Source organism: Myxine glutinosa, chromosome 10 (genome assembly GCF_964187855.1).
Source record: "Myxine glutinosa chromosome 10, kmMyxGlut1.1, whole genome shotgun sequence".
Taxonomy (NCBI): domain Eukaryota; kingdom Metazoa; phylum Chordata; class Myxini; order Myxiniformes; family Myxinidae; genus Myxine; species Myxine glutinosa.
This window is the reverse complement of record NC_136270.1, coordinates 7124539-7149928: the sequence shown is the minus strand read 5'-3', so window position 1 is coordinate 7149928 and position 25390 is coordinate 7124539. Positions and strand designations below refer to the sequence as shown.

Below are 25390 nucleotides of genomic sequence, written 5' to 3'. Positions count from 1 at the left end.
ACCGGACCGGGTCGATCCTGCCCTGAGCCCAGGTGCACCTGGAGCCATCGACTGCCTGCCTTTCCTTGCCATCAATCCCCGTGTGAGTCAGCCTTTTGTCCCGTTTATCTGTCGTCTGTTGGGAATAAGATAAGTGTGTCTAAGTGCCTGTCTTTCTATGATGTCCCTCTTGTAGTTGTAATCTAACCTTCCGCCTTAATATAACCTCCTCCGGAGGTCTTGAGGACTGAACCCTTGGTGTCGTGTCATTTGAAACCCAGCCGTGGTGTCCTTTTCCTTTATTGACCTAGCGTAGCGCGACTCGGCAACGTTCGAGTATAATCGGGTAACTTGTGCAGACGTGGTCATACCAAACCGCTCGGTAAACCAACATCCACCACCGCGTCTGTAACAATATTATGAGCTGACCTTTAGGGAAGCAGCGTAGGGGTGCAGACGGAATGGAATGCTTGGGTGATGGATATCCAGTGAGATGGCCCTGACTTTCTTTTTTAGATTGAGGTGTACATCCATTTTGGATATAGAAGAAGTAACACGTTTATGGTGGAATGACCTGGGAAGCAGCCAAACTAGTGATCAGAAAGTTCGGGATGAGGGTCAATAGATGAGGGTCAATTTTACACCATCTAATATATAAAAGGAGCTCGTTCTCGGTGTGCGACCGTGTGCATCCGTGATCCGGCCGTCGACGGGCCTTACGTTCTAGTTATTATGAATTGGTGTGACGTTGTTGACTTTCCATGATAGAGAGAAAGCTGTCAGATAATGACCTGGAAAACAAGAGAGACATAGACCAGCCTTGAGTTTTTTAAGCATTGATATCATAATGTGAAATGACAGTGTAATCACGCAAGGAATTTTTCCGCCTTTGTAGGAGGGAATCGTTTATGCTGGAGTGGGTTTTCACTGAGTGGTGTTAATAGTTAGAAGAATAGAGGGATTAGACATTTTCCACAAAATTAGATTTAAGGCAACCAGACTTAGCCGAAGCAGTGTCCATCGTGACCCTGTCCATGTATCAGAAAGACTTGACCAATGGACACCAAGTTTTTCGTTTTTGTGGATTGTGAGAAATTTATGAGGTCAGGCTTCAAATGGTGTTGGTGTTGAGCTACGGCATGTCTGAGGACTGAAACAATGGTTCTGAGCTATACGGAGAGACCATGTAGGTTTACAATGTTGGAGTTGGCCGTTCAGGAGGAAAAGGCATGTTCTTCTCTGGAGGTTGCCTTTCAGCATTAGTTGTAGTACCAAGAAAAGGGTGTTGGTAGGATTGTTGAAGGTGTAAAGAAGGTGTATGACCTGAACGAGGTAGAGTAGTGTTGAGCACAGTCGGACCCCACCATTTGCGGGGGATACGTTCCTGTAGGATGCTGCGAATGTCAAATCCACGAATGTGGGGGCATTGGTTGAATGGGGGTAAAAAAACAACAAAAAAACAACAATAACAGGCATGTCAAGGCCATTTTCCCTGCAAGAGCAGGGGTTAGCCTTGCGGTCTCCATGACAATTTACTCCATTTTGCCCTATTTTCTCCATCTCCCCTTGTTAACCCCCTTGCCCGCATTTCTTCTGCGACCATCTTTAGCCAAGTCTTTCTCGGTCTTCCCCGTCCTCTACTTCCTTCTACATTCATTCCCATCACTCTTCTCAACCAGTTACTTTCATCCTTCCTCAAAACATGACCAAACCATCTCAAACTGTTTCTCTTCACAGCATCCATCACAGGCTCTATTCCCATCATCTTTCGCAATTCATCATTTGTCTTCCTCTCTATCAACGATACTCCACACATCCACCGAACCATTCGCATTTCCACCCTTTCCAGCCTTCGTTGCTGCTCTACGTTCATTACCCATGTCTCGCTCCCATAAATCATAACACTTCTCACACATGCAGCATACACCTTTCCCTTCAGCTTCAACGACACTCCCCTCCTTGTCAGCACGCCACTCAGTTCCCGAAACTTCTTCCATGCACATCTCACTCTAGCAACCGTTGCCGAGTCTGATCCACCTTCTCCATTCAGCATGTCTCCGAGGTAACAAAATGTTTTCACACCTTCCAGCTTCACGCCGTCTCCAAGATCCAACGAAACATTTCCTCCATCTGCAGCTCCTTCTGAGCACGCCTTACACTTGAATGTAGCTGCCACACTGGTTAATGACCCTCTCAAACCACTACATTTTTGATGAACCCACTCAGCGCACATTTTACATTGAATGGAATTCACTCCGACACCCTTCCTGCACATAGCACACGGCCACTTCCCAGTTCTTTCCACCTCCCCATATGCTTTACCACTTGCCATCACCTTCGTTTTTCCGATATTCACCTTCAGACCTTTGGCTCCATACATTCCTTCCACTTGTTCATCTTCTCCTTCAGTCCATCCATACTTTCTGCAATCAACACCAGATCATCTGCATACAACAACTCCCACGGTAAACCCTCCTTTACGTTCCGAGCCTGCACCTCCATCACAGCTACAAATAGTAGTGGACTTAGTACCGACCCCTGATGCACTCCCACCTTCACCTCAAACTCACCACTGTTCCCATCCTTCGTCCTTACAGCTGTGCGCGTTCTTTTGTACATTGCCATCACTACCCTGATCAACCATTCCTCCACTCCTAACTTCCTCAATGCCCATGTCACTACTTCACGTGGAACCCTATCGAATGCTTTCTCCGGATCGACAAACCCAAGAAACGACTTCTTCCTCTTCTCCATCTACTTCTCCTGCAACTGCCTCACAATAAAAAGCACATCTGTCGTTCCTCTTCCTGACATAAATCCAAACTGCATTTCGTCAATCTTCACTTTCTTCCTTATCCTCCTCTCCAACACCCTTTCCAATACCTTCATTCCATGCTCCAATAACTTTATCGCTCAATACGAGCCACAATCCAGAGGGTCACCTTTCCCCTTGTATAGTGGGACGAGGGTACTCAGTTCCCAATCCACTGGAATGCGGCCCTCTTTCACCACCAGTTTGCAGATCTCTGTCATTCTCTTCACACCCAAATTTCCCGCTGCCTTCAACATATCTCCCACAACTCCCGTCGGCCCTCCCGCTTTTCTACTCTTCATTGCTTTTATCGCTTCCTCAACTTCCTTCTCGGTTATCTTCCCTGCCGATCCTAAAACTGGGTTACTCTCTATGTTGCCATCCCATTCATTCTCTGCATTCAACAGTATTTCCATATATCTCTTCCATCTTCCTTTAATTCCATCTGGGTCCACAACGATTTGTCCCACTTCATCCTTCAAGCAACTCACCTCCATCACATCACACCTCTCTTTCACTATCTGCTTTGCAATCCTGAATACCGCTCTTTGACCCTCTTCCAAATCCAAGCGTTCTCCGAACATTTTCCTACATGCCTCCTGCGCCTTTGCTACCTCTTTCTTTGCAGCCTTCTTTGCTGCCTTATAACTTTCATGCTCTACCTTTTCTGCCCCCATACTCTTCACCTTCTGCCACTCCTTGAACTTCTTCCTCTTCTCGTCAATCTTCTTTCCAACTTCATCATCCCACCAACATGTTTCCGAGTGCCTCGGTGGTCCTTTTGTCCATCCACATACCTCACCAACGGCTCCCAATAGACTATCTTTCATTGACATCCAACCACTTTGAAGCTCAACCACATCATCCTCTGCCATACTCAGCCTCTCTTTTAATGCCTCCCTCACTGTCACCTCTTTCAACCTCCACACCTTCATTCTCGGTTGGTACTTCACCCGCCGAGCTCTCCTCGCACCTTTCACCCTTATGTCGCAGACAACCAAGTGGTGCTGTGAAACAGCCTCCTCCCCCGGGATCACCTTTGTGTCCCGGAGGTGCCCCCTATCTCGCCTACACACCTGCAGGTAGTCAACGGTTGTCGTCGACCCACCTGACATGTATGTAACAAGCTTATTATCCTCTTTCTGGAACTGAGTATTACAAATCAACAAATCAGCTCCATCAGCAAACTCCAAAATCCTTTCACCTTCTCCATTTCTCACACCATATCCGTAACCCCCATGAACTCCCTCAAAACCATCCATACTCCTTCCCACATGTCCATTTAGGTCTCCTCCTACCACAACAACGTCCTCATCTTTCACGTTTTCCATCAGCTTCTCCATTGCACACCAGAACTTGTCCTTCTCTTCATCGCTCCTCCCAACCTGCAGAACATATCCCGAGATGACGTTCACCAAGAGCTTTAAATCATCATTTTCACCATCATCAACCTTTCACTCACTCTCGTTACATTCACCACACTGTCTACAAACTCCTCAGAAAACAGGACACCAACACCATTCACGCCGTCTGGGCACCCTTGCCACACAAACTTGTATTTCTGTCCCTGCCTACCCTTCACCACTTCACCACTTCACCACTTCCCTGCCTACCACCTTCACTTCATCAATTCTCACACCACTTCCCTTCCATCTCGTCTCCTGCACACAACATATGTCCACTCTTCTTCTGACCAATACTTCCACCACTTCTCCTAATCTCCCTGTCATTGTCCCTACATTCCATATCCCAAACCTCAGAAACCAATCTCCACGTCGGGCATCAGACGTTTTGTCGTCCTAAATGGAGTGATTTCCACCCTTGCTTCGATCGGGTTCCCCACATTGAGTTTTGACGAGAGGGAGTTGGGTCCCCCACGGGGTACTTCGGGCTGTACCCTGCCCATATGTCGTTGTAATTGTCATGGTTCTCTCTTTGAGGCAATGTTTTTATGGCCGGATGCCCTTCCTGACGTCAACCCTTTTTAGTCGCCTCTTACGACACGCAGGGATACGGTGTACCTATTCTAAACCGGGGTACGCTCCGGGTGGGTAAAAAACAAAACACAAAAAAAAAAAAATGGTCTCGGGTCATGGAAGAGCTTTGACACAGAACAAATCATGACACAACACAACAAGAGAACAACAGGAGAAAGGGGAAACGCCAACAGCAGGGTGGGGGAGAAAATAGACGGAGTTGGACAAACAAGGGATGTAGGTAACGATGAGGGGTAAGGGAGAATGGAAAGGGTAGACAAGATGGATACATAAGCAAAATGTTTGGGAGGGGTGGGAGTAGTTTAACATGTGCAGAAAAGATCATGATTTTGGATGGGGAATGACTTAACATGGTGGTGAACAGCTGTCTTGAAGACTTGGAGGGAAGAATGAGATTGAAGAGAGCATGGAAGGTGGTTCCACAAGCAGGAAAAAAAGAATAAATGAGTGGTGAGGGGTTGCTGATGCATTGTGTGTGTCCTGCAGATACCTGAGGGTTTGTTTGTCTTCTTTCACAAAGCACTGAGAGGGCAGAGGATGCAAGTCTTGAGAAGGCGCCACCTTGACAAGGCACCCACAGGTTTTAGAGGAGAGAGACAAGTTTGAAAGCTCATTCTTGAGATTGCACAGATGTTGATTTCTGGCTCTCCGGAGAGAACATAAACTTGCTGCGAGCTTTGTGGAATGATCTGAGGTTGTCTTCAGTTGGATTTGCCTTCCAGGAGGAGAATGAAAGTTGTTTTAAAGCAACTGCCTCACCACATGATTCAGAGCACCAAGAGCGGGGATGGGTAAGATAATTGAAGAGATGGGATGAATCTGCGTACGAGAGAGTAGACTTCTGTAGAAGAATTCCCTGGCTGAATTAATTTTTGTGGCGGTGGATATAGGAGACAGTCCTGATGATTTTTTTTTTTTTTTTTTTTTTTTTTTTACCGCGAATACGCGAGGCATGAATGTAAAAGCATGTCACATGTTATGAACTGGGAATACGAGGAACCCGCTAATGTTGGGACCGCAAATGTTGAGGTCTGACTGTATACTGCCCTGTTTATGAGCATGGATGAAGTGATGGCAGACCAGCTAGTCAATGACAGAAATAACAGACTGTAGGCAAAACTGATATGCCAGACTTTACTGCCAGGAACCACAGTGTCTTGGTGATTACCTGAAAGCCTCATGAATGACAGACACTTTCAAAATGGACATGATCTGAAAGGTTATTGTGTGATAAGGGAAAGTAGGTAAGGTAGGAGGGGAATCTTGCCATGATCAAGTCTAGCAGAGAGAGGGAGCTGTTAGAGGAAATATGGGTTGTGAATCCAACAGGTGGGGTGTTGGTTGACGTTTCACAAAAGGCCTTGGTTCTGCAATACCATGGACAGTGGTTGGTTTCGTAGTTTAAGCACTTGTGGTTTTTATGAGTCCCAAATATATCCTCCCATAGTTAAAGCAGTTATTTCGGAGTTAAATTGTTTAGTTTAACTGTCTAAAGTCCATGTTGATAGATCTGCATTGCGATTGTGTAGTTCGAAATTCCAAAGAGAATGTTTCATCATTCCATATTTCTTTCCACAAACCATTTCCTGCATATTTTCCTCACCGATGAATGCATTATCCACGCACTCCCCAAAACCTTTTTAAACCGCCTCATGAATGCCTGTAGCAAAGGTTTGCGCCAAAAGCGGGGGCTCATGAGGTGATTCTCTTCATGAGCACCCTAGGGCCTTTTATGGCACGGTTCGTGAATGCTAACCAAAGAAGATCATGCCAAGATCCAGCTCGAAGGCAGCTCTGCTCATGGTTGGGGGGGGAGCAGAGGTGAGCTAAGGGAAGCGAAGCGTAGGAGGATTCAAAGATGTATAAAAAAAGCTGCACAAAAAAGCATTTGGAAGAGAATGGTGTAAAGGGATGAAGTGTAAAAAGTTTGAGGGGACCGGAGAGATTCAAAGCTTGAGAGTGTTACGGACTCTGTTGGGAGCTCGGTTATTGCACGGATGCGAAGGTCCTCTCATCTTTCCCTTTTTTCATTCTTCTCTTTGTGATTCCTTTTGCATCGCTTTGTTCGCTCACGTTTTTCTTTCACTCTCCTTTGTGCTTTGCCGTCTTTCTCGTCACACCATTCGTCTTCGTCATTCATTCTTTCCTGCATCTTCTGTCTCCGTCCTTTCGCTCTCTTCCTTATTTCTTCTCCTTCCACCCTTGCACACTTTCGTTTTCACGTTCCCACGTCCGATAGCTCTGTTGCTGGACCCTCTGCCCCATCTACGAAGCCCGGGCGCCATTTCAGGAGATGCATTTGATACGTGCCGCGAGTGATTTCACGACAGCACAGGGAAGCATCAGTGCTGTGGCTGTGTGAGGTACAGGAGGGGGAACGAGAGTGGAGGATCCCAGTTTCAGTCAGGACATGGGAGCCAGAGTCAACAGGTGTAAGGTGTGCATGGGCTCCTTCCTGTCCCCATCTATTTATTTCTATCTCATCTCATCTTTGCCAATCATTCATCCTATCATTCTTTTCCATTCACCCATCTCTCCCTTCCACATTGGATGAATGATGCCAGCATATTGTACTGTATAGTGTTAAGTCATTAATAAGGTTCCGAGGACGGGTCTGTCGCATAGTCGTAGTGGATAAGGGGGAATGTATATATGCTGTGATTGTTGAACATATATGTCATTTTATTGTTTTCTCTACTTGTAAATACCTGTTTTCCTGGCATTATAAATACCTACATTTTTATGACTGCCACTAAAGACCATTTCATTAAGAAACCGTGTCCTGATTTATTCTGTCCGTTCTGATGGCGGCATAAGACTGCTGAGGTGTTTGGCCAGTTCAGATTTGTTATCTAAGTTCAATCTTGGATGCAGTTACGTGATGTTGGTTCCGCTCGGCCGACTGACTAAGGTCTGTCACGTAACCGTCGGCACAATACTCACTCGCACACGGGCTTTTGCATATGGTAACACGACTCTGGGCGTAGGATTCCGCAGGAAGTTCTGGGGTGCCAGGTGATTGTGGTCTCTTAAAGACACTCTGTCCTCTGAGTTATCCAGAGGCAATGTCCACATAAAAAACATCACACACTGATACTAAATCGGTTAAAATGATGGCAGTTGAAGTTTCAACAGATTAAGAAAAGAGCTGGTGTGGGGAATTACGAGGACGTTAAAATTGCCTGAGAACTTTAAACAGAGTATTCACAATTAAAAGGGTGGGTGACAAAACAGGGAGAACTCGGTGGGGCAAAGGCTATGGGAAAGGGAAGTCGTGATGTAGACAGCAAAATCACCACCAGTACAAGCAATGGACTTGTCAAGCTTATTTCCAACATGGATGTCAGTGCATATCCATTTTAAAAATCAATTCTTACTTTATGTGAGTTCAAATATGCAACTAATTGAGTGTATCGAAAAATATTTAAAATGTTTATACATTTTTAGAAAAACGAACTAACTCCCAAAGCCTCTGTAAATATCTTATATGCATCTACTGCCCTATCTGAGAGCAAATTTGACCATATACCCATAATTTTCCACAGCCTGCAGGAGTTTGTCAATGGTTGTGGAGAGTATGCTGCACGGGTGGTAGACAACCTGCTGGATGCCTTCACGGGTGGTGACCATTCTAAGACCCTCCGCGTACTAGAAGAGGTATGGGTCAGGCTTGAATGTCAGTGGCTCATTAGGAACCTCAGTTGTTATGCATGTTTGTTTTTATTTCATTTTAAAACTATCTTCTTAATGCCTTCAAGGCCAATTGGACATGTTTCAATGGATACATGGTAAATTCTCAAGTGCTAAATCTTTACCCCAGCACTGCCAAACTGTTTTTATTTGGACAAACTAAAGCAAATTTCAAGTAGAACATGAATTACAAAGACATTCGTAGCCAATGAACAAATACAGATGGTATATGGGATTTGACCTTGGATTCTGAGCATCATGAACCAATCGGTTCATATGGGAACACTAAACAGGGTACTGTTCCCATCTGAACCAATCATGTAATTGTATAAACCTCAACGATGCAATAAAAGAGTGTTTAATATGAGGTGGGATGTCAGGCAAGCATCAATACAGTTTATAATACTAGAATAACACTCGGTAGGGTGTATACCTCCACCAGGCTGAACAGTTTACTTTTTTTTTTATCCCACTGATAGGCCAGATCTGGATCCGGACCTGAACCAAAATTGAATTGGCTTACTTACTCTTGTCACTTACCCAACTCATCCATCAAATTTTGTCATAACCCGTCCACAACCTTTTGAAATATCGTGCTTTTTATCGTTTTTGGCCCCATCTCTCAATTATGAAGAATCACTTTAAAAATTAATGTATTATATTATCCAGTTCCGGATGCAAATCGTCACCAAAATCGAATCAAATCATCCTTGGCACACACCCAACCTGTCCACCAAGTTTTGTAAGAATCTGTCCATAACTTTTTGAGATATCCTGCTCACAGACAGGGGTGAAAACATAACCTCCGCCACCGATGTCTTCACAACATTGGAACTGCACCAACATTCAGGATTTTGTTTAGGGATTATGAAGTCTTCTGTCAATTTCAGATCACACTCGTAAGCAACTCACGATTTATTTTCTGTATGGAATGGGTTGACATGGTACATGCATGTTTTTGAGTGCATTGTGTTGACCGATCCTTCCATCCATCCCTCTCTAATATGAAGAGTTCATTTCCTTAATGTGATTATGAAATGACTTGATATAGTCTGCAGTGAATTTGATGTAGATTTCTAAAATTTGCATGAAAAACTATGCATTGTAATGTTGAAGAAGATTTTTGTCACCAAGTGCTGTGTACAGTAGAATGTACAGATACGCTGTAAATGTCCAAATAGTCTATTTTAGTTTGCCGCAAAGTATAACAGTCACGGCAGAAAATTGCATTCGCATGTTTTTCATCAAAAAAAACGTTGCCTGTAAAGAGTAATATTACCTGTTGCACAGTTAACTCTGTAAAATCAAATATTGCCACATCAGAATATGATCATCAGATTAAAGGAACTTTCAAGGAATGAGTGAAACATCTCCCTCTCCATGTAATGTGATTGGCTCTATCAAGTAATGTGATGTGTTGCCGGAACAGTTTTTGCGTGCGTACAAACACAAAACCTGACTCAATGGGTTTGCCTGTTTCATATTTTCCTCCGAACTGATGATTCTTCATGATGCTCCAAACCCTGTTTGAAATCTCATACACTGTGTTTGCCTGGTGTCTACTAATACCTTTGTAATCATTTATTATTAAAGGATGCGTGTGAGTGCACGTGTGCGTGTGTGTACGTGTGTCGTGTGTGCGTGTTCTAAATGGTTCCTGCTGTCGTAGAATAATAACAATGGTACCGTTGGAAATCTAATAAACAGTTTACTTGGAACAAAAAATTCAAACTTGTATAATGTCGAGTCCCTTTGATCATAAAAGTTCCTTTTAGCAGAACTAAGAGCTTAATGGAGTGGTTCCAACAGTACCATTTTTATTTTTATATGAGAACAGGAACCCTTCAGAATAAATTGTGACAGATATGGAAGGAGCACACAAAATTATATGTCATAATACTTGTCAAAGCAATAGAAAAATATATAGAAGTGCACGGAAGGAGCACACAAACAACAACCACTACCACTGCGACAGCAATAACAACAACAACAACAACCGTGTAAAACAAAATCCTTTTTTCACATGTTTCACTTTATTTTACATCTTTATTGACACTCACAGAAAGACATGCTACATGCTGTCTTTTGATTAAACTAGGGCGTGCCCGTACGTGGGTGCAAAAAAACATGCGTGCAAACAACAACAACAAAAAAAAACTTTGAAACCACGTGGCAGTAACGACCACAGAACCCCCCCCCCTCTATTTACATGAAATGGTTTGGTCCATTCGCAAAGCCAAAGCGAACGGCTTGCGAGTATGGTAGAACCCCCCCCCCTCTATTTACATGAAATGGTTTGGTCCATTCGCAAAGCCAAAGCGAACGGCTTGCGAGTACGGTGACCATACCTTGGGAACCACTTGTCCGATTAATTTCAAACCTTGAAAAGGCACATCCTCGGGTCCCCAGCAATATACCTGGCAAGTTTCAAGTATATCGGACCCGTGGTTGTCGAGAAACAGCGGTCACAGACAAACACACAGACACACACACATACACACAGAGATTACTGGAATTATAGATAGACTAGGGCGTGCCCGTACGTGGGTGCAAAAAAACATGCGTGCAAACAACAACAACAAAAAAAAACTTTGAAACCACGTGGCAGTAACGACCACAGAACCCCCCCCCCCCCCCCCTCTATTTACATGAAATGGTTTGGTCCATTCGCAAAGCCAAAGCGAACGGCTTGCGAGTACGGTAGAACCACGGAGGTATATAATATGGAGAGCCAATTGGCCACCTCGCAGCATTAGCCGCCGTGAAGCCACCGGAAATAGTCTGGCGGCCATATTGGGAAGCCGATCGTAAGCCTGTCAAAGCAAAGGCGTGGCGCACTGATGATGCAGCTGGAGCGAATTTTAGGACCGCCGACTATTTAATTAATATAGAATACTAATATTTGAACTGATATTCGGGCTCAGAATCCCGTTCTTTAAGGAAATGGTGTTCATTAAGTTTGAAGTTGGTTCTAGACGCATTTTTCCTGGGGAATCCAATGGTTTAGAGCTTGTTTGAAAAAAAAGTGCCCAAAATTACCACTCGGTGTTCTTTATCGTTCTTCTCATGACCCAATCACCCACTAGTAGGAATAAGAATCCTGACATGTTACACCCCTGTTTAACTCCTGTCTTCACCTTGAACCATTCTGTTGTTTCACCTTGGTCGACGACCGCACATTGAAAGTCTTGGTAAAGGGCTTTTACAAGGTTCACTAATTTTCCAGGTATGCTGTATTTCTTCATTATGACCCAGACTTTCTCTGGGCAAGGAGTCGAAAGCTTTCTAGAAATCTATAAAATTGAGGTACATCGTCGTTTGCCATTCTTTGGCTTGTTCTATAATATTCCTCAATATAAAGATCTGATTTGTTGTCATGTTATATGATGTTACTTAATTCAGTCATTATATTGTAACTAAGATGTGTATGTTTCTATTACCGAGATGTTAGAAACCACGCAGATATAATGATAACCAGAGTTTATTCTACACTGACATGGGTCAGCAACACATCAACAGTGAGTCAGTCACATAAATGACATGAAACGCTGTCATGTAGTTAACCCACACAATTCACAGTTAACCCACAAAACACACCCACACCATGTAGAGATGAGGTCGCTCTTATATTTCAGCTTGCTCTGGTGTTGCCTCACTGGTGAGCAAACAGGACCAGTTTGCAATATTTTTTCCTGATGCGCTCTTCCTTCATGTCATCATCGAGTGTTCTCACAACATGATGGAAACGTATCTTGCTGTATGATTGTGATACAGAATGTATTAAAGCAAACACATGGTTGCTGTCTGCCTCACAGGCAAACATGTGCCGATCCAAGGAAGCAAATGTAGACCGACCGACCTCAGAAAGGACAGAAGTGGAAATTGCCACTCTTATCCCACTTTCACGAGGCATTTTGCCATTGCTTACAGCCAGGAGCCTCTTGACACAGCGTTCAGTCGCCTCACAGACACGAACAACACTGTGCGAGGGAACTATGAGGCCACCCCTGTTCTTGGTAACAATCAGGCTGTACATTGGTGTGGTTTGCCATTCTTCGTTGTTACTGGTCAATGCAGAAAGACATTGGCTACACTTCAGAGTCTTCCTCACCATCCTCACCACATAGCCGGCAATATAGCCAACACATGACTCTGTAAAGATGGAAAGTTGCTCAAAATTTGGAATATCCGCATAGTCGTGGTCCTCTTTTGCCGGCGATCTCAACTCCAGGTCGTATCGTCTGGCCACCAACATGTCGTGACTCTCGTCAGGCACAGCCTGCTTTGCAACGCACTTGAAGGAAGCCGCATTCAGGATTCTGGTTGAGTCCTGTGCAGAACAGTTCCCACTTGCAGACTTGATGTCATGTCGCATCAAGAGGCGCTTATATGCGGCAACAAACTGCCGGGCCGTTGGGTTATTCCCACTTCCACATGCAATGCGGACCGCTCCAAAGAAAAGTTCAATGTGGTCTTGGCTCATTTTGTACGTGAGCAGGTATCGCAGGGGAGATGAGGCAGGTTTGACATATGTGAAATACAAAATTTTGACACTCTCTATGCAGATCATGAAACCAATGAAGGGGGTTTTCAAACGCGTATTGGTCATAACTTGACCATTCATGTTTTTGATGTTGGACAAGTAACTGTAGGCAGTATCCAGGAATGGCAGGAAAAGTCCTTCTCGTGATGTCATGAGTGGTGCCTTGTAGTTTCGTGCCAATGGATTGCGAGAATTTAGAATGTCAAACAGTTTGTCCAATGTTTCAATGTATTGGCAGGTAGCCTCACTGCCCTGAAATTCTGATAGTTGCAAAGTGTCCCTGCAAAACCGAATTGCATCTGCCACACTAGTGCTCAATGTCTGAGCAGCTGTGTCCACCTTCATGACATTGCTCTTCCACTCGGTGTTTCCGGGAGAGCTTATTTCCCAGACGCAAGCCTTCCCTCTTCTGCAGATCAAAGAGTGCCTGGATGTATTTCCACGCGATGACTTTTTTGTTGCCATCCTCCATCATTTTCATGGATCCAAGACAGTTTCTTGCAAGTTTAAGCATGTGACATGCATCGAGTACAACACAAATTTTCTTTTCGGGATTTGCTGGGTGGGGAAATGTTGGTTTCACATTCTGCGGCGTGATGTCGGCACCTAGCTCACGTAACATTGTCAAATGAGCGGACGGTCCATCGCAAGTTAAGGAAACCACCTCTGCACCGATATCATGCAATTTTAGTAGACATTGTGTCACCAAATTCGCCTGTTCCTTCCCCGACAATCCATTTATCATAAAGTATGCTACAGGCACTTTCCAACTGTCATTCAGTGCAACCAGCATGAAAACCAGTGCGTTGCTGGCCTGGGGAGCACTGTCATCTTGGACTCCGTTTCCGATGTCGACGTACCCCAATACCTTGTCCCCTAAAAAGTCAATTGCCTTCATGATGGCCATCTCGTCTAACATCAGGCTACACAGTGTTCTCTTGCCAGTCTCCTTCTCTGCTTTAAACCGGCTCTCTAGTGCTTGGAATACAACTGCACTAAAACCAGGTGAACCATCAATTGCGCTGTACCATTTCCGGATTGTGGATGGACTTGGCAGTGCCAAGTCGAATGTCTCTCGAACATAGTCGTATCCTTTAGCAGAATAAAATTGAAGAGTGAGTGCGAAAGCTTTGATGACTGGATCGTATTCATCTCTCGAGCGTTTGCCGCTGCCTTTGTTCTTCAGCATTCTGCTCACAATAGCTTTTGACACACCAGAGAATGTTGTGTTGAGCATTTCAATACAATTGTCGGTGACCATCCCATTCTCCCTCAGGTCTTCCACGATGGTATTCAGGGACTCCACTTTTCTGGCTAACCTTCTGTTGTGTTGCTGACTCACTTTTAATTTTTTTCGAAAGTTGTCCAGCTTGTGGACTGCTTCATCGAGCTTGTGCTTCAATACCAGTGGACTTGTGACGGAGTAGGAGTGATCTGTGGTCTGAAATGAGGGTCCCACCTCAGGTTCAGGATCTTGAGTAGTGGCTTGAGGTTCTGGTGTATCTTCTCGGATGACAGACCTGGCCACTGGCGCTTTCCTCAAAGCTGTAACCTATTTGGAAAGAAAAGAAAAGGTGAACCATTAATACTCATTAAGTTGTTTTTAGGGCTGAGCCGAATGCTTAGAAGCTTCGTTCATTAGATTGGGGTTCTAATTAGAAATAGATGTGACTGCGTTGGACGTATTGTAACATTGTTTCAAAGACTAAACATTTTGTTAAATATTATTACAACAAAGCTTCGGGGGGGAAATGCCAAGAAAGTGTACAAAATGGGATTCGGCTCAGCTCTAAATCTTTTAAAAAGCAACTGAGTTGTTCTCCATAAAACTATGTCTTAGGAGCTGCATATGAAGCAGCAGACATGGCATGTGATGGGTTACTATCATAACATAGGTGGAATACCAACATAGCATAGTTTACCTTCTTTAAATGTGCTGGGAAGTTGAAACAGCTGGGGACGGACTTCGGCTTCAGTCGGACGGTTTGACCAGTCCTGTCGAAGTCACTCTCATTGAAGTGATCACTGCACAGAACTGTGGTGCCTGGGGTGGGGTAGAAGGACTCCCTTCTCAGGGCAGATGTCCATCGAGAGCACAAGTCCTTATCCTTTGGAAACCTTGAAACAAAATACATTGTGGTCACAAAATGTGGTTGCGGGTCAAAACCTCAGAGGGCAGTCAAAACATCCGAGTCAAAACGACTCCATATCAAAATAATATTTTGAGTTTCATATGTATAGTTAAATACAACTTCATCTGCTAATGTTTGCCATGTGTCGGACTTTCGTACCTTCCACAAGTAACCCCCATTTGCTCTTTCTGCTCACGAGTGACACAGGAGGGCATGGAAACCCTGACAGTAGTAGACTGGACAATTAAGTGAAGCTCATCACAAATTAAATCACTTGACAATGATCACGAGCTGACGAGTCAATCTCGATACTTCAATCTGAATCAATGAATGAGTCAATCAGACATCAGTCTGACATACTCACATAGCCCTAGTGAATACACAATACAGTTATATTTGAGATCTGTGTCGTATTGCACACCCTGCGCGTGGTCTAACATCATCAAATTCAAACACAGTGTTCAAACTTCATTGAAACTACATTGAAACTTAATTACCTAGCCCCACCACCGTGACCACGCCAAAAACTGAAAAAGCAGAACACCCGCGATCGCGGTTTGTCACTTACTTGTGAAATGTGCATGTGGAGGCCTTCCCTGAGGTATTTGTGCAGTCAAATGCAACACACTGTGGCATTTTGAAACAGCGCGTTCACAAATAAGACTCCTTACAGTCGGTAAGCATCCAAAATGAATCAGAAATTGTGAGATCAGCTGATTGTGAGATCAAACACGGACGCAGACACAATCGGCTTCCCAATATGGCCGCCAAGCAACTTCCGCTAGCTTCAGCCGACAGCCGTCATTGGCTCTCCAGTTTATTATATACCTCCGTGGGTAGAACCCCCCCCCCCCCCCCCTCTATTTACATGAAATGGTTTGGTCCATTCGCAAAGCCAAAGCGAACGGCTTGCGAGTACGGTGACCATACCTTGGGAACCACTTGTCCGATTAATTTCAAACCTTGAAAAGGCACATCCTCGGGTCCCCAGCAATATACCTGGCAAGTTTCAAGTATATCGGACCCGTGGTTGTCGAGAAACAGCGGTCACAGACAAACACACACACACACACACACACACACACACAGACACACACACATACACACAGAGATTACTGGAATTATAGATAGATATGTCAGCAGAGCAACGCTAGTACTGTGTATGTGTGTGTATATATATACAGACTTGGCATTTAATATGGAATATTTTTTTGTGGGGGTGAACTTACTTTTCAAGATGTCTTTGAACCAAAAGTTCATTGGAATTATGTTGAAATTATTCTAGATTTTGTTAATGTGACCTTTAAAAGAAACAAAAACCACATTTGACATTTCGAAGCAAATAAATTGATCCTTGAAAGTGATGTGAACTGATATCGAACTCAATTCACGGACAGTACTGTGTTAAACTTCTGTACGTTTTCCAGAAGTATCTCTTTATTTTGCACATTAGCCAATTTTTTTTTAAACAAAAGTTAAATTACGACTGGGATTACGGACAGTAAAATTACAGTTCAGTACTTCGTGTAACCCCCACGAGCATTCAGGAGAGCACGTACACGTCGAGGCATGCTGTTCACGAGATTTGCCAATGTTTGGACAGGAATCGCTTGCCATGCAGTGACAATAGCCTGCTGCAATTCATGCACAGAGGTCGGCTGCTGGTCCAAGTTGTCGATTTGACGCGTTAATTCTGCCCACAAGTTCTCTATCAGATTCATATCCGGGGACATGGCAGGCCACTCCATATGCTCTACACCATGGTCAGCAAGAAAGTGTTGGATCATGCGAGCACGATGAGGCCGTGCATTGTCATCTTGGAAGACAAAGTTTCCTCGAAAGGCTGCACGAGCAAATGGAAGCAATGTTTCTTCCAGAATGACCCTGTACTTGAACTGGTTCAGGTTTCCATTCAGAACAACCAGGTCAGTTTTGCCCCCTGCATGAAAAGCAGCCCAAACGGTCACCCCACCACCTCCAGCTTGGACTGTTGGCACTATACAATCTTCGTTGTGGGCTTCATGCACTTGTCTGCGCACTCGGACGCGGCCATCTTGACGATAGACCAGAAATCTAGACTCGTCACTGAAGGTCACGTGATTCCAGTTTCCTGGCTGCCATTGACGGTGCTCTCTGGCCCACTGCAATCGGCGCTGGTTGTGTTGTCTGGTCAGACGTGGCTTTCTCAGGGGACGCCTGGCACGATAGCCTGCTTGAACCAGTCGTTGGTTGACTAGCCTTCTGGATACAGGCACATTTGTCAGTTGCTGCCACTCTGCCCTGAGCCGATTAGCTGACTTGGTACGGCCATTGCAGACTAACCGGTGCAGCTGGCGATCATCTCTCCTTGTGGTTCTGCGTGGACGTCCTGGCCTCGGTATTGGAGTAGGAACACCCCTCTGAGCATTTCGTTTCAGGATCTTTGACACCTGACCTTGAGTGATGCCATGCTGCTGAGCAATAGCACGCTGTTTCATGCCAGAATTTCGTAAAGCCATCACTCCATGACAAACAGCATTGTCAAGTTGACGGACCATCTCCAGAGGAAGCGGCAATAACTTTTGTAGACGTGCAGCAGTTGTTTTCCACTAATACAGAACGCAGCAACCCTTATATACCCGATTGTGAACCCAATCGTCAAATGTACCTGTCCTTACATTTTGTCACGCCACCTGTGATACAATCCTGTTATTGACTTCTTGCTGTGAAAGACAATCAGTGACATGGTTCTTTCAACAAAGACATCACCGAAGGGTAAAAGAAACTCACCAGATTGATATACTGAGTTCAGAAAGTAAACCCAAGTCAAGAAAAAAAAAATATTCCATATTAAATGTCAAGTCTGTGTATATATATATATATATATATATATATATATATATATATATATATATATATATATATATATATATATATATATATATATATATATATATATATATATATTTATTTATTTATTTATTTATATATATACATATTGTTGCGAATATGGAATTTGGCCTCCATATCCGCTTGTAAATATTCCCCTATTTTCTCCAATACTCCCCAACTTTCCCCGATCCCCCATTCCCTAGTCCCATTGCATGTAAATAACAATCAGTAGAGCCGACCTTCCCCTTATTCCCCCATTAAATGTCGTGCCCAGGTCCACCGCACCACACGTAGACAACTTTCGGACATCTTCCTAGTTATTCTTATTCTATGTCAGTTAAGGCCTCGTCTCCATTAATTATGACTCTTCGTTGCACCAGAATGTGATTATATGGCATCAGTAGTGAGTTTAGGACCTTTCCCATACCTCCTTCCATCTTCTTCCCCAACAATTACAACAACAACAGAGGAGATGGCGGCGGAGCGGGGGAGGATGCGTCCTCACACCGGCTCGATTAGCGCCATAGACCATGCGCTCCACGGGGTTACCACGAAGGGGCTCCTTGTCAGCTCCTCGTCAAGGGCGGAGCCTGGTAAACCCCCCGCACGCACCCAATGAGAAGCAACGTGCCGATTCCACGAGGCGGAGCTAACGAGCCGAGGGCGTGTCACTCCCCGCCGGATATACGCGGCCCCGCGCCGGATGTGACGTCAGATGCGCCCCCAGCTTGAGCAGACAAGACGCCATCCGAGCGCTGCGACCTCCCCGCATCTCTGGACCGGACCGAGTCGATTCTGACCTTTGAGCCCAGGTGCACCTGGAGCCATCGCTACCCCGCCTGTCCTTTCCATCAATCCCCGTGTGAGTCAGCTTTGTCCCGTTTACCTGTCGTCTGTCCGGGGTTAATATAAGAGTGTCTAAGTGCCTGTCTTCCTGTAATATACCTCTAGCCCCTGTAATCTAACCTTTCCTTACGAATATAATTGAGAATCGAAACATTGGTGTCTGTCATTATAACCCAGCCGGGTGTCTTCTTTTTCTTATTGAGCCAGCATCGCGCGACTAGTCCACGTTCGGGCACAATCGGGTAACTTGTGCAGACGTGGTCATACCATAAAACCGCTCGGTAAATAACATCCAAGCCACGTCTGTAACAATTGGTGTCAGGAGTGGGATTCGAACCCGGGACTAAATTTATTAGGCCCAAATTTGTAACAGTTAGAATCGATTTGGAGCGCGTTTCCCGCGCGAAATTATAACGGCGAAATTTGAATTTGTTTTACGAAAATAAAAATAAAAACCGAATTTTGAAAGTCGCGCTATGGCGGGTCAAGACGGCTGGGGTCCGGTAAAGGAGAGTGAGGTAGGGTCGATCCAGGACCAAATTGAGGGACAAGAGGAGAGCGAAGCAGTGAGGGCGGCAGGTTCGCAAAATAGCGCCGTCACGCACGAAGTAGCAGACGCGCGAAATGGCGCCTCGCTGGTCACCGCGCCGGCGACCGTGACAGCGCCCCTGGTGGATTTGGACTTGTTTTTTTTGCAAATAAAGGCCCTTATGGCCCAGACTAACGAGCGAATGGAAAAGAATAGTGAGCAATTGGGAGACCAAATTAGAGGTTTGAAAAGCAGTATGGGGGTAATGGGGAACCGGATGGATGCTCAGAGTAACCAATTGGGGGTAATGAGGGACGAAGCGAGGGGTACCGGTGAGGGGTTAGACAACGGGATAAAAGAAGTGAAAAATGGGTTAATGGGGGTAGAAAATAGAATGGCTGCCCAGGAGAATCAGATAGAGGGAGTGAAAACTGGGTTAGAGGGGTTAGAAAACAGTATGGAAGGCAAATTGAGGGACATGAGGGACCAAGCGGAAAGGGAAGTTAAACAAATGGAGCAGCAGATAGAGGGGGTCAGAGTGGGGGTAGAAACCAAACTGGATGCTCACAGGGAGGAAATGGAGCAGATGAGGGTGGCATCTGGGCAGGAGATGCAAGTGATGGGAGAAGAGATCAGAAGAGGAGTGAGTGAGGAGGTCGGAGGAGTGCGCGAGGAGGTGAGGCACTGTAAGGAGCACATGGAGAAGGAGGTGAGAAAGGGGACTGTAAAGTTACAAGGGGGCATAGAGGACCTGACGCAGGAGGTGGAGCAGCTGACGGTGGGACAAACGGAGTTAGTGGAGCGGGTTCAAAGGAACACTGCGGTATTAGGAGGGTTAAAAGTGACACAGAAAGAACTAAAAGACGACTTGATAGCGACGAAGAGGGAATGTCAGATGGTACGTGAGGGACTGACAACGAGGTTGGACGAGGTGTTAGAGGTAATGGAGACGAAGGACCGGCAGGTGAGGACGCACATGGAAACGGTCAAGGTAGCCTTGGAGGACGAGCTTGAGGAGACGTACCGGGGAATAAAAGAGGTGAGGCACAAATTAGAAGAAGTGGAAGAAGGGGTGAGCGAAATTAAGAAGCGACAGAGAGGGGATAACAAAGAGATAAAAGAGGAGATAAAAGAATTGGTCCAAAGTCTGTGTTTGGATCGTGATGATGTGCTCATTAACCGGATGAGGGATTCGCAGGTGATGGAGGAGAAGCGAAGAGGAAGAGGACCCGGTGTAAGCGGTGACCAATATGGTCGTGCGTATGATGCGCCAGGGGATTTAATAAGCTTGGGGGTCGAGATAGACCCGGGTGTTCGTGAGAGGCCATTGGTGAAGTGTGCGACAGGTCTGGTGTGCGAAAAAGGAGGTGTGCGAGAAAGTCCGACTCTGGGGTGTGTGAGGAAAAAGTGCACGCCGAGGAGTGAGTGTGCCGTCAAGAGTGAGTTGGTCGAAGCGCGTGTGCGAGGGAGCACATGGGAGCGCGGTGTGGTGAGTGTTACAGAGGGTGTGACGGGAGAGTGTGCGCAGGAGTGTGCGCGAGAAAGGTGTGTGACGGACAGGTGCATGAGGAAAGAGTGCGCTGTCAGAAGTAAGGAAGAGTGTCCACCTGTGGTGAGTGTTACAGAGGGTGTAACGGGAGAGTGTGCGCGAGAAAGGTGTGTGACCGACAGGTGCATGAGGAAAGAGTGCGCTGTCAGAAGTAAGGAAGAGTGTCCACCTGTGGTGAGTGTTACAGAGGGTGTAACGGGAGAGTGTGCGCGAGAAAGGTGTGTGACCGACAGGTGCATGAGGAAAGAGTGCGCTGTCAGAAGTAAGGAAGAGTGTCCACCTGTGGTGAGTGTTACAGAGGGTGTAACGGGAGAGTGTGCGCGAGAAAGGTGTGTGACGGACAGGTGCATGGAGAAAGAGTGTGCTGTCAAGAGTAAGGGTGAGTGCGTTGTCACGAGTGGAGGTGAGAGTAGTGAGAGTAGTGAGAGTGACAAGGAGCGTGAGTTGGTTGTGACAGGTGAGCGAGGATGTACACCTGGGATGGAAGGATGCACACCTGGAATGGTAGAGCGTGAGTGGGAATGCACGCTGGAGTTGGTGGTGAGGCACGTGGATGGGTGTGCGAATGAGGGCACACCTGTGATTGTCACAGAGGAGGTGACAGAGGAGGGGGTGCGAAGCGGTGTATTGGTGAGGTGTGCGACCAACGAATGTGTGCCAAAGTGTTCGGTGGTCAGGTGTGTGACCAAGGCTGTGAGTGGAATGAGGGTACCTGGGTGTGTAAGGAAGGGTACGAGGAGCATGGGCACAGCTGGATGTGTGAGCAAGGAACGGGCTGCGGGGTGTAAGCATGCAGGTGAAGCATCGACATTAAACGGGTTAGAGGTTAGGTCGACTTTTAGCCGAATCGGGCCCTCGGTGCGTGCTGGGCCTCGCTTTGAACGGCCGCGTCCTTGCTCCACTAGGCGGAGCGGGCGGCCCGATAGAAAGGGTCGTCATGGCGACCACTTTTTGTTGAGGCATTCCGGCAGGTCGAGATCGGGACATTGGATGGCTCCACGCCGAGGTGATGCGTGGGATCTCGGCCCGGGTAAGCCCCCGTCCCTGCACCGAGTGCCGGACGCATCCAGCCGCTGGCACAAAACAACCAGCATCCATTGCTTGGCTTTACGAAGCCGGGCTTTGGACAGGGATTGGCGCACCGAGAGGTATTAGTGAGTCGACTGGGTGATGAGGTTAGTGTTTTGGACCCAAAATTAGAGAAAAACAAAATTTGATGATTGGCAAGGGATTGGCAGTAGTGATTGGCAGATGATGGGCAGTGATTGGCAAACTTTTAATTTGTTGAAATTTGATGTGCAAAATTGGTAGTGAGAGACCCCCGATGTGGTGGGATGGCAAATCCACCATCCCTCACAGACGGGGGGGCAAAGGAGCAATAGTTTATGGGGTGTATGGCAGTGAAAACTAGCCCGGGTGGGTTAGGTTATATTGATAGGGCCCGAGAAGATGACATTAGGTGACGTTAAGATTAGTTAGTGACTGATACCTGTAGTGGGGACGCAGGTAGATTAGTGTGGATGATAATGACGTGGGAGCGCAATAGTTTAAAGGGACGACTGGGAAGCGCAAGTTTCAGAAGGGAGTAGTTAGCTGAGATGATGCCGTGTGTGTGAGGATGGAACAGGTGTGATTGCACAGGTGTGCAATTGGACAGGTGTGTGGAGCAGTGTATGAGTAGTGAGTGTGTGGATCAGCGCGAATGCGCTTGGGGAGAGAAGGGTGCAGGTGGCACCAAGTGTGAGAGCACAGGTGTGCAAGTACAGGTGTGTGGAGAGAGTTGGAGTAAGTGGTACGGAGTGGTGTGCATGGTGCGAAGGTGTGGATGGGGGAAGAGTGGACCCCTTTCACGAGCACCCGGGGCGGGTAGTGTAAGTGTTAGGTAGAGGGTGCAGGTAAATTGTGGTTGGATATTCGCATTTGTGGTGCGGTTGCAGAATGGTGTTGTGAATGGGTGCATTAGTGTTGTGGAAATGGCTGGGCGTGTAGCCTGTTAGTGTGTGTAGTTGGTTGGGCACTCCACCACTGTGAGGATGTCGGCCAGGTGAGGCCGCAGGTGGGCTCTGGGAGCCGGTAGTTGTGAGTGGGTGCCTGAGGATCCCGGGTGTGGATCGGGCAGCCCAGTGCCAGAGAGGGCACCGAGTGGGGAGAGTGCCAGAGGGCCTTCCCCAGGTAGTTAGGTTAGGGCAAGGAGCAGGTAAGCTCGGAGGCAACTGCAGTGGTGGAGGTGTGCAGGTGGGTAGACCCACTGGGAGAGGTACACGCCGCAGCCCAGAAATTGTGCGAGGGCACCGGGAGATGAATCGGGGGAGTGAGACCCCAAATTGAAGCGCACCACAGTCGGGCCAATGGGAATTGGTTTTTAGAACCCATAGTGTAAGAGGGCCAATGGTTTGGCCGGAGAAAGACCCCGGGTAGTGTAAAGTTGTTAAAGTCATTTAGGAAATAGTTAGGATTGAAGAACCTGTCGCACCATACGCAGCCACTTACCTGAGGTGATGATGATGACTCCACACCTGTGTTTTCTTTGTTCTGTTGCAGGAGATGAATCGCTGTGTGGATTTGTGAGACGCATCACGACGTGGATGAGACATTGGGGTGATTCCATCTCTCCCTCCCTAGGAGGGACTGATGATGAATTGGTAATGGCAAATTATGATGTTGAGTTGGAGATGGCAAATTTTGATGAGAGTTGAAAATGGCAAATTTGATTGGTTAGGAGGGAGAGAAGACGAATTTGGTATATGGGAGGAACGGGGAAGACAGTAGGGATGTTTGTTGATTTGTAAAGTAGATGTTTATGGGTAGTGTTGTGTTTTGTGGATACAGTAAGGGGTAAGGGAGGGGCCATGTAGGTTACCTGGTGGGGGGGGGGGGCGTACGATAGGAACGTACCTGTCTCACCTGGTTCCCATGTGCCCCCAGTGTGCATCACCTTACATTGCGTGCACTTTTGCGCCCTTACCACCTTACTCACTTGTCTGCTTCTTTTGTCTCCCACCTCCGAGGATCTGGCTTTGGGGTAGAGAGAGAGGAAAGAGAGGTGCTGGCTGCGCAGTTGTGGGCCTGCACTTTCGCTGTTTGCTGCCGGGATCGATACACCATATGGACCGCAATGGTTGTGGCCACCCACAATGGACCGCAGTTCGTTTGCGGCCAAGCACCACCCGGGGATGGACCTATGGGTCAACGTGGCACCTATGCCATAAAGGTGAACCACTGTTAATTAACACCACTGAAGGCCACACGAAGAGCAAGAGACACCTGCAGGGTTAGGGGTTGTCGAGTTTATTTTTATTCCAATGAACAATGGTGACTGCACCGATTGGCGGTGGGGTGGTGCTTTTGATGCTGGGACAGGGTGCTCTGCACGTTATTAAAGGCCGTCGGCCACAGAGCACTCGTGGGTTGGTGTATCGATGCTGGCAAGCGCGCTCTCTCTATGCATAACATCTGCATGTGTTCCTCCAAAAACAGGTCCTGGATCGTAGTGTAAATAGCAGCGTAGTCGTGTAAATAATGCTCCCTACCGGCTGTATGTGTAGTTTGCGAATTCTTTCCGGATTCGGTTATCCTGTGGGTGTGTTTCTGTGAGGAGAAGGGTGCAACGTCGCAGGGGGACATATTTACTCATTTGTGAATATCTGTAAAACTGTCGCACTCAGGGTAGAGTTAATAGTAGAGGGAACTACATTGCGTGCCACACTAAAGTAGGTAAAAATTTATCGGGTCGGGACGCCCCGAGGGTAGAGAAGGGTGCAATGTTGCGAATATGGAATTTGGCCTCCATATCCGCTTGTAAATATTCCCCTATTTTCTCCAATACTCCCCAACTTTCCCCGATCCCCCATTCCCTAGTCCCATTGCATGTAAATAACAATCAGTAGAGCCGACCTTCCCCTTATTCCCCCATTAAATGTCGTGCCCAGGTCCACCGCACCACACGTAGACAACTTTCGGACATCTTCCTAGTTATTCTTATTCTATGTCAGTTAAGGCCTCGTCTCCATTAATTATGACTCTTCGTTGCACCAGAATGTGATTATATGGCATCAGTAGTGAGTTTAGGACCTTTCCCATACCTCCTTCCATCTTCTTCCCCAACAATTACAACAACAACAGAGGAGATGGCGGCGGAGCGGGGGAGGATGCGTCCTCACACCGGCTCGATTAGCGCCATAGACCATGCGCTCCACGGGGTTACCACGAAGGGGCTCCTTGTCAGCTCCTCGTCAAGGGCGGAGCCTGGTAAACCCCCCGCACGCACCCAATGAGAAGCAACGTGCCGATTCCACGAGGCGGAGCTAACGAGCCGAGGGCGTGTCACTCCCCGCCGGATATACGCGGCCCCGCGCCGGATGTGACGTCAGATGCGCCCCCAGCTTGAGCAGACAAGACGCCATCCGAGCGCTGCGACCTCCCCGCATCTCTGGACCGGACCG

General features: G+C 46.6%; 1 protein-coding gene across 1 annotated transcript in view; it reads left to right on the top strand.

Moving 5' to 3' along the window:
• The window catches only part of LOC137433489 (bromodomain-containing protein 9), a 124760-nt gene that overhangs the window by 82308 nt on the left and 17062 nt on the right, over positions 1-25390 (top strand). Inside the window, exon 12 of the mRNA XM_068125816.2 lies at positions 8334-8445. Coding sequence (XP_067981917.2) covers positions 8334-8445 — 112 coding nt within the window. The remainder of the gene's footprint in view (positions 1-8333; positions 8446-25390) is intronic.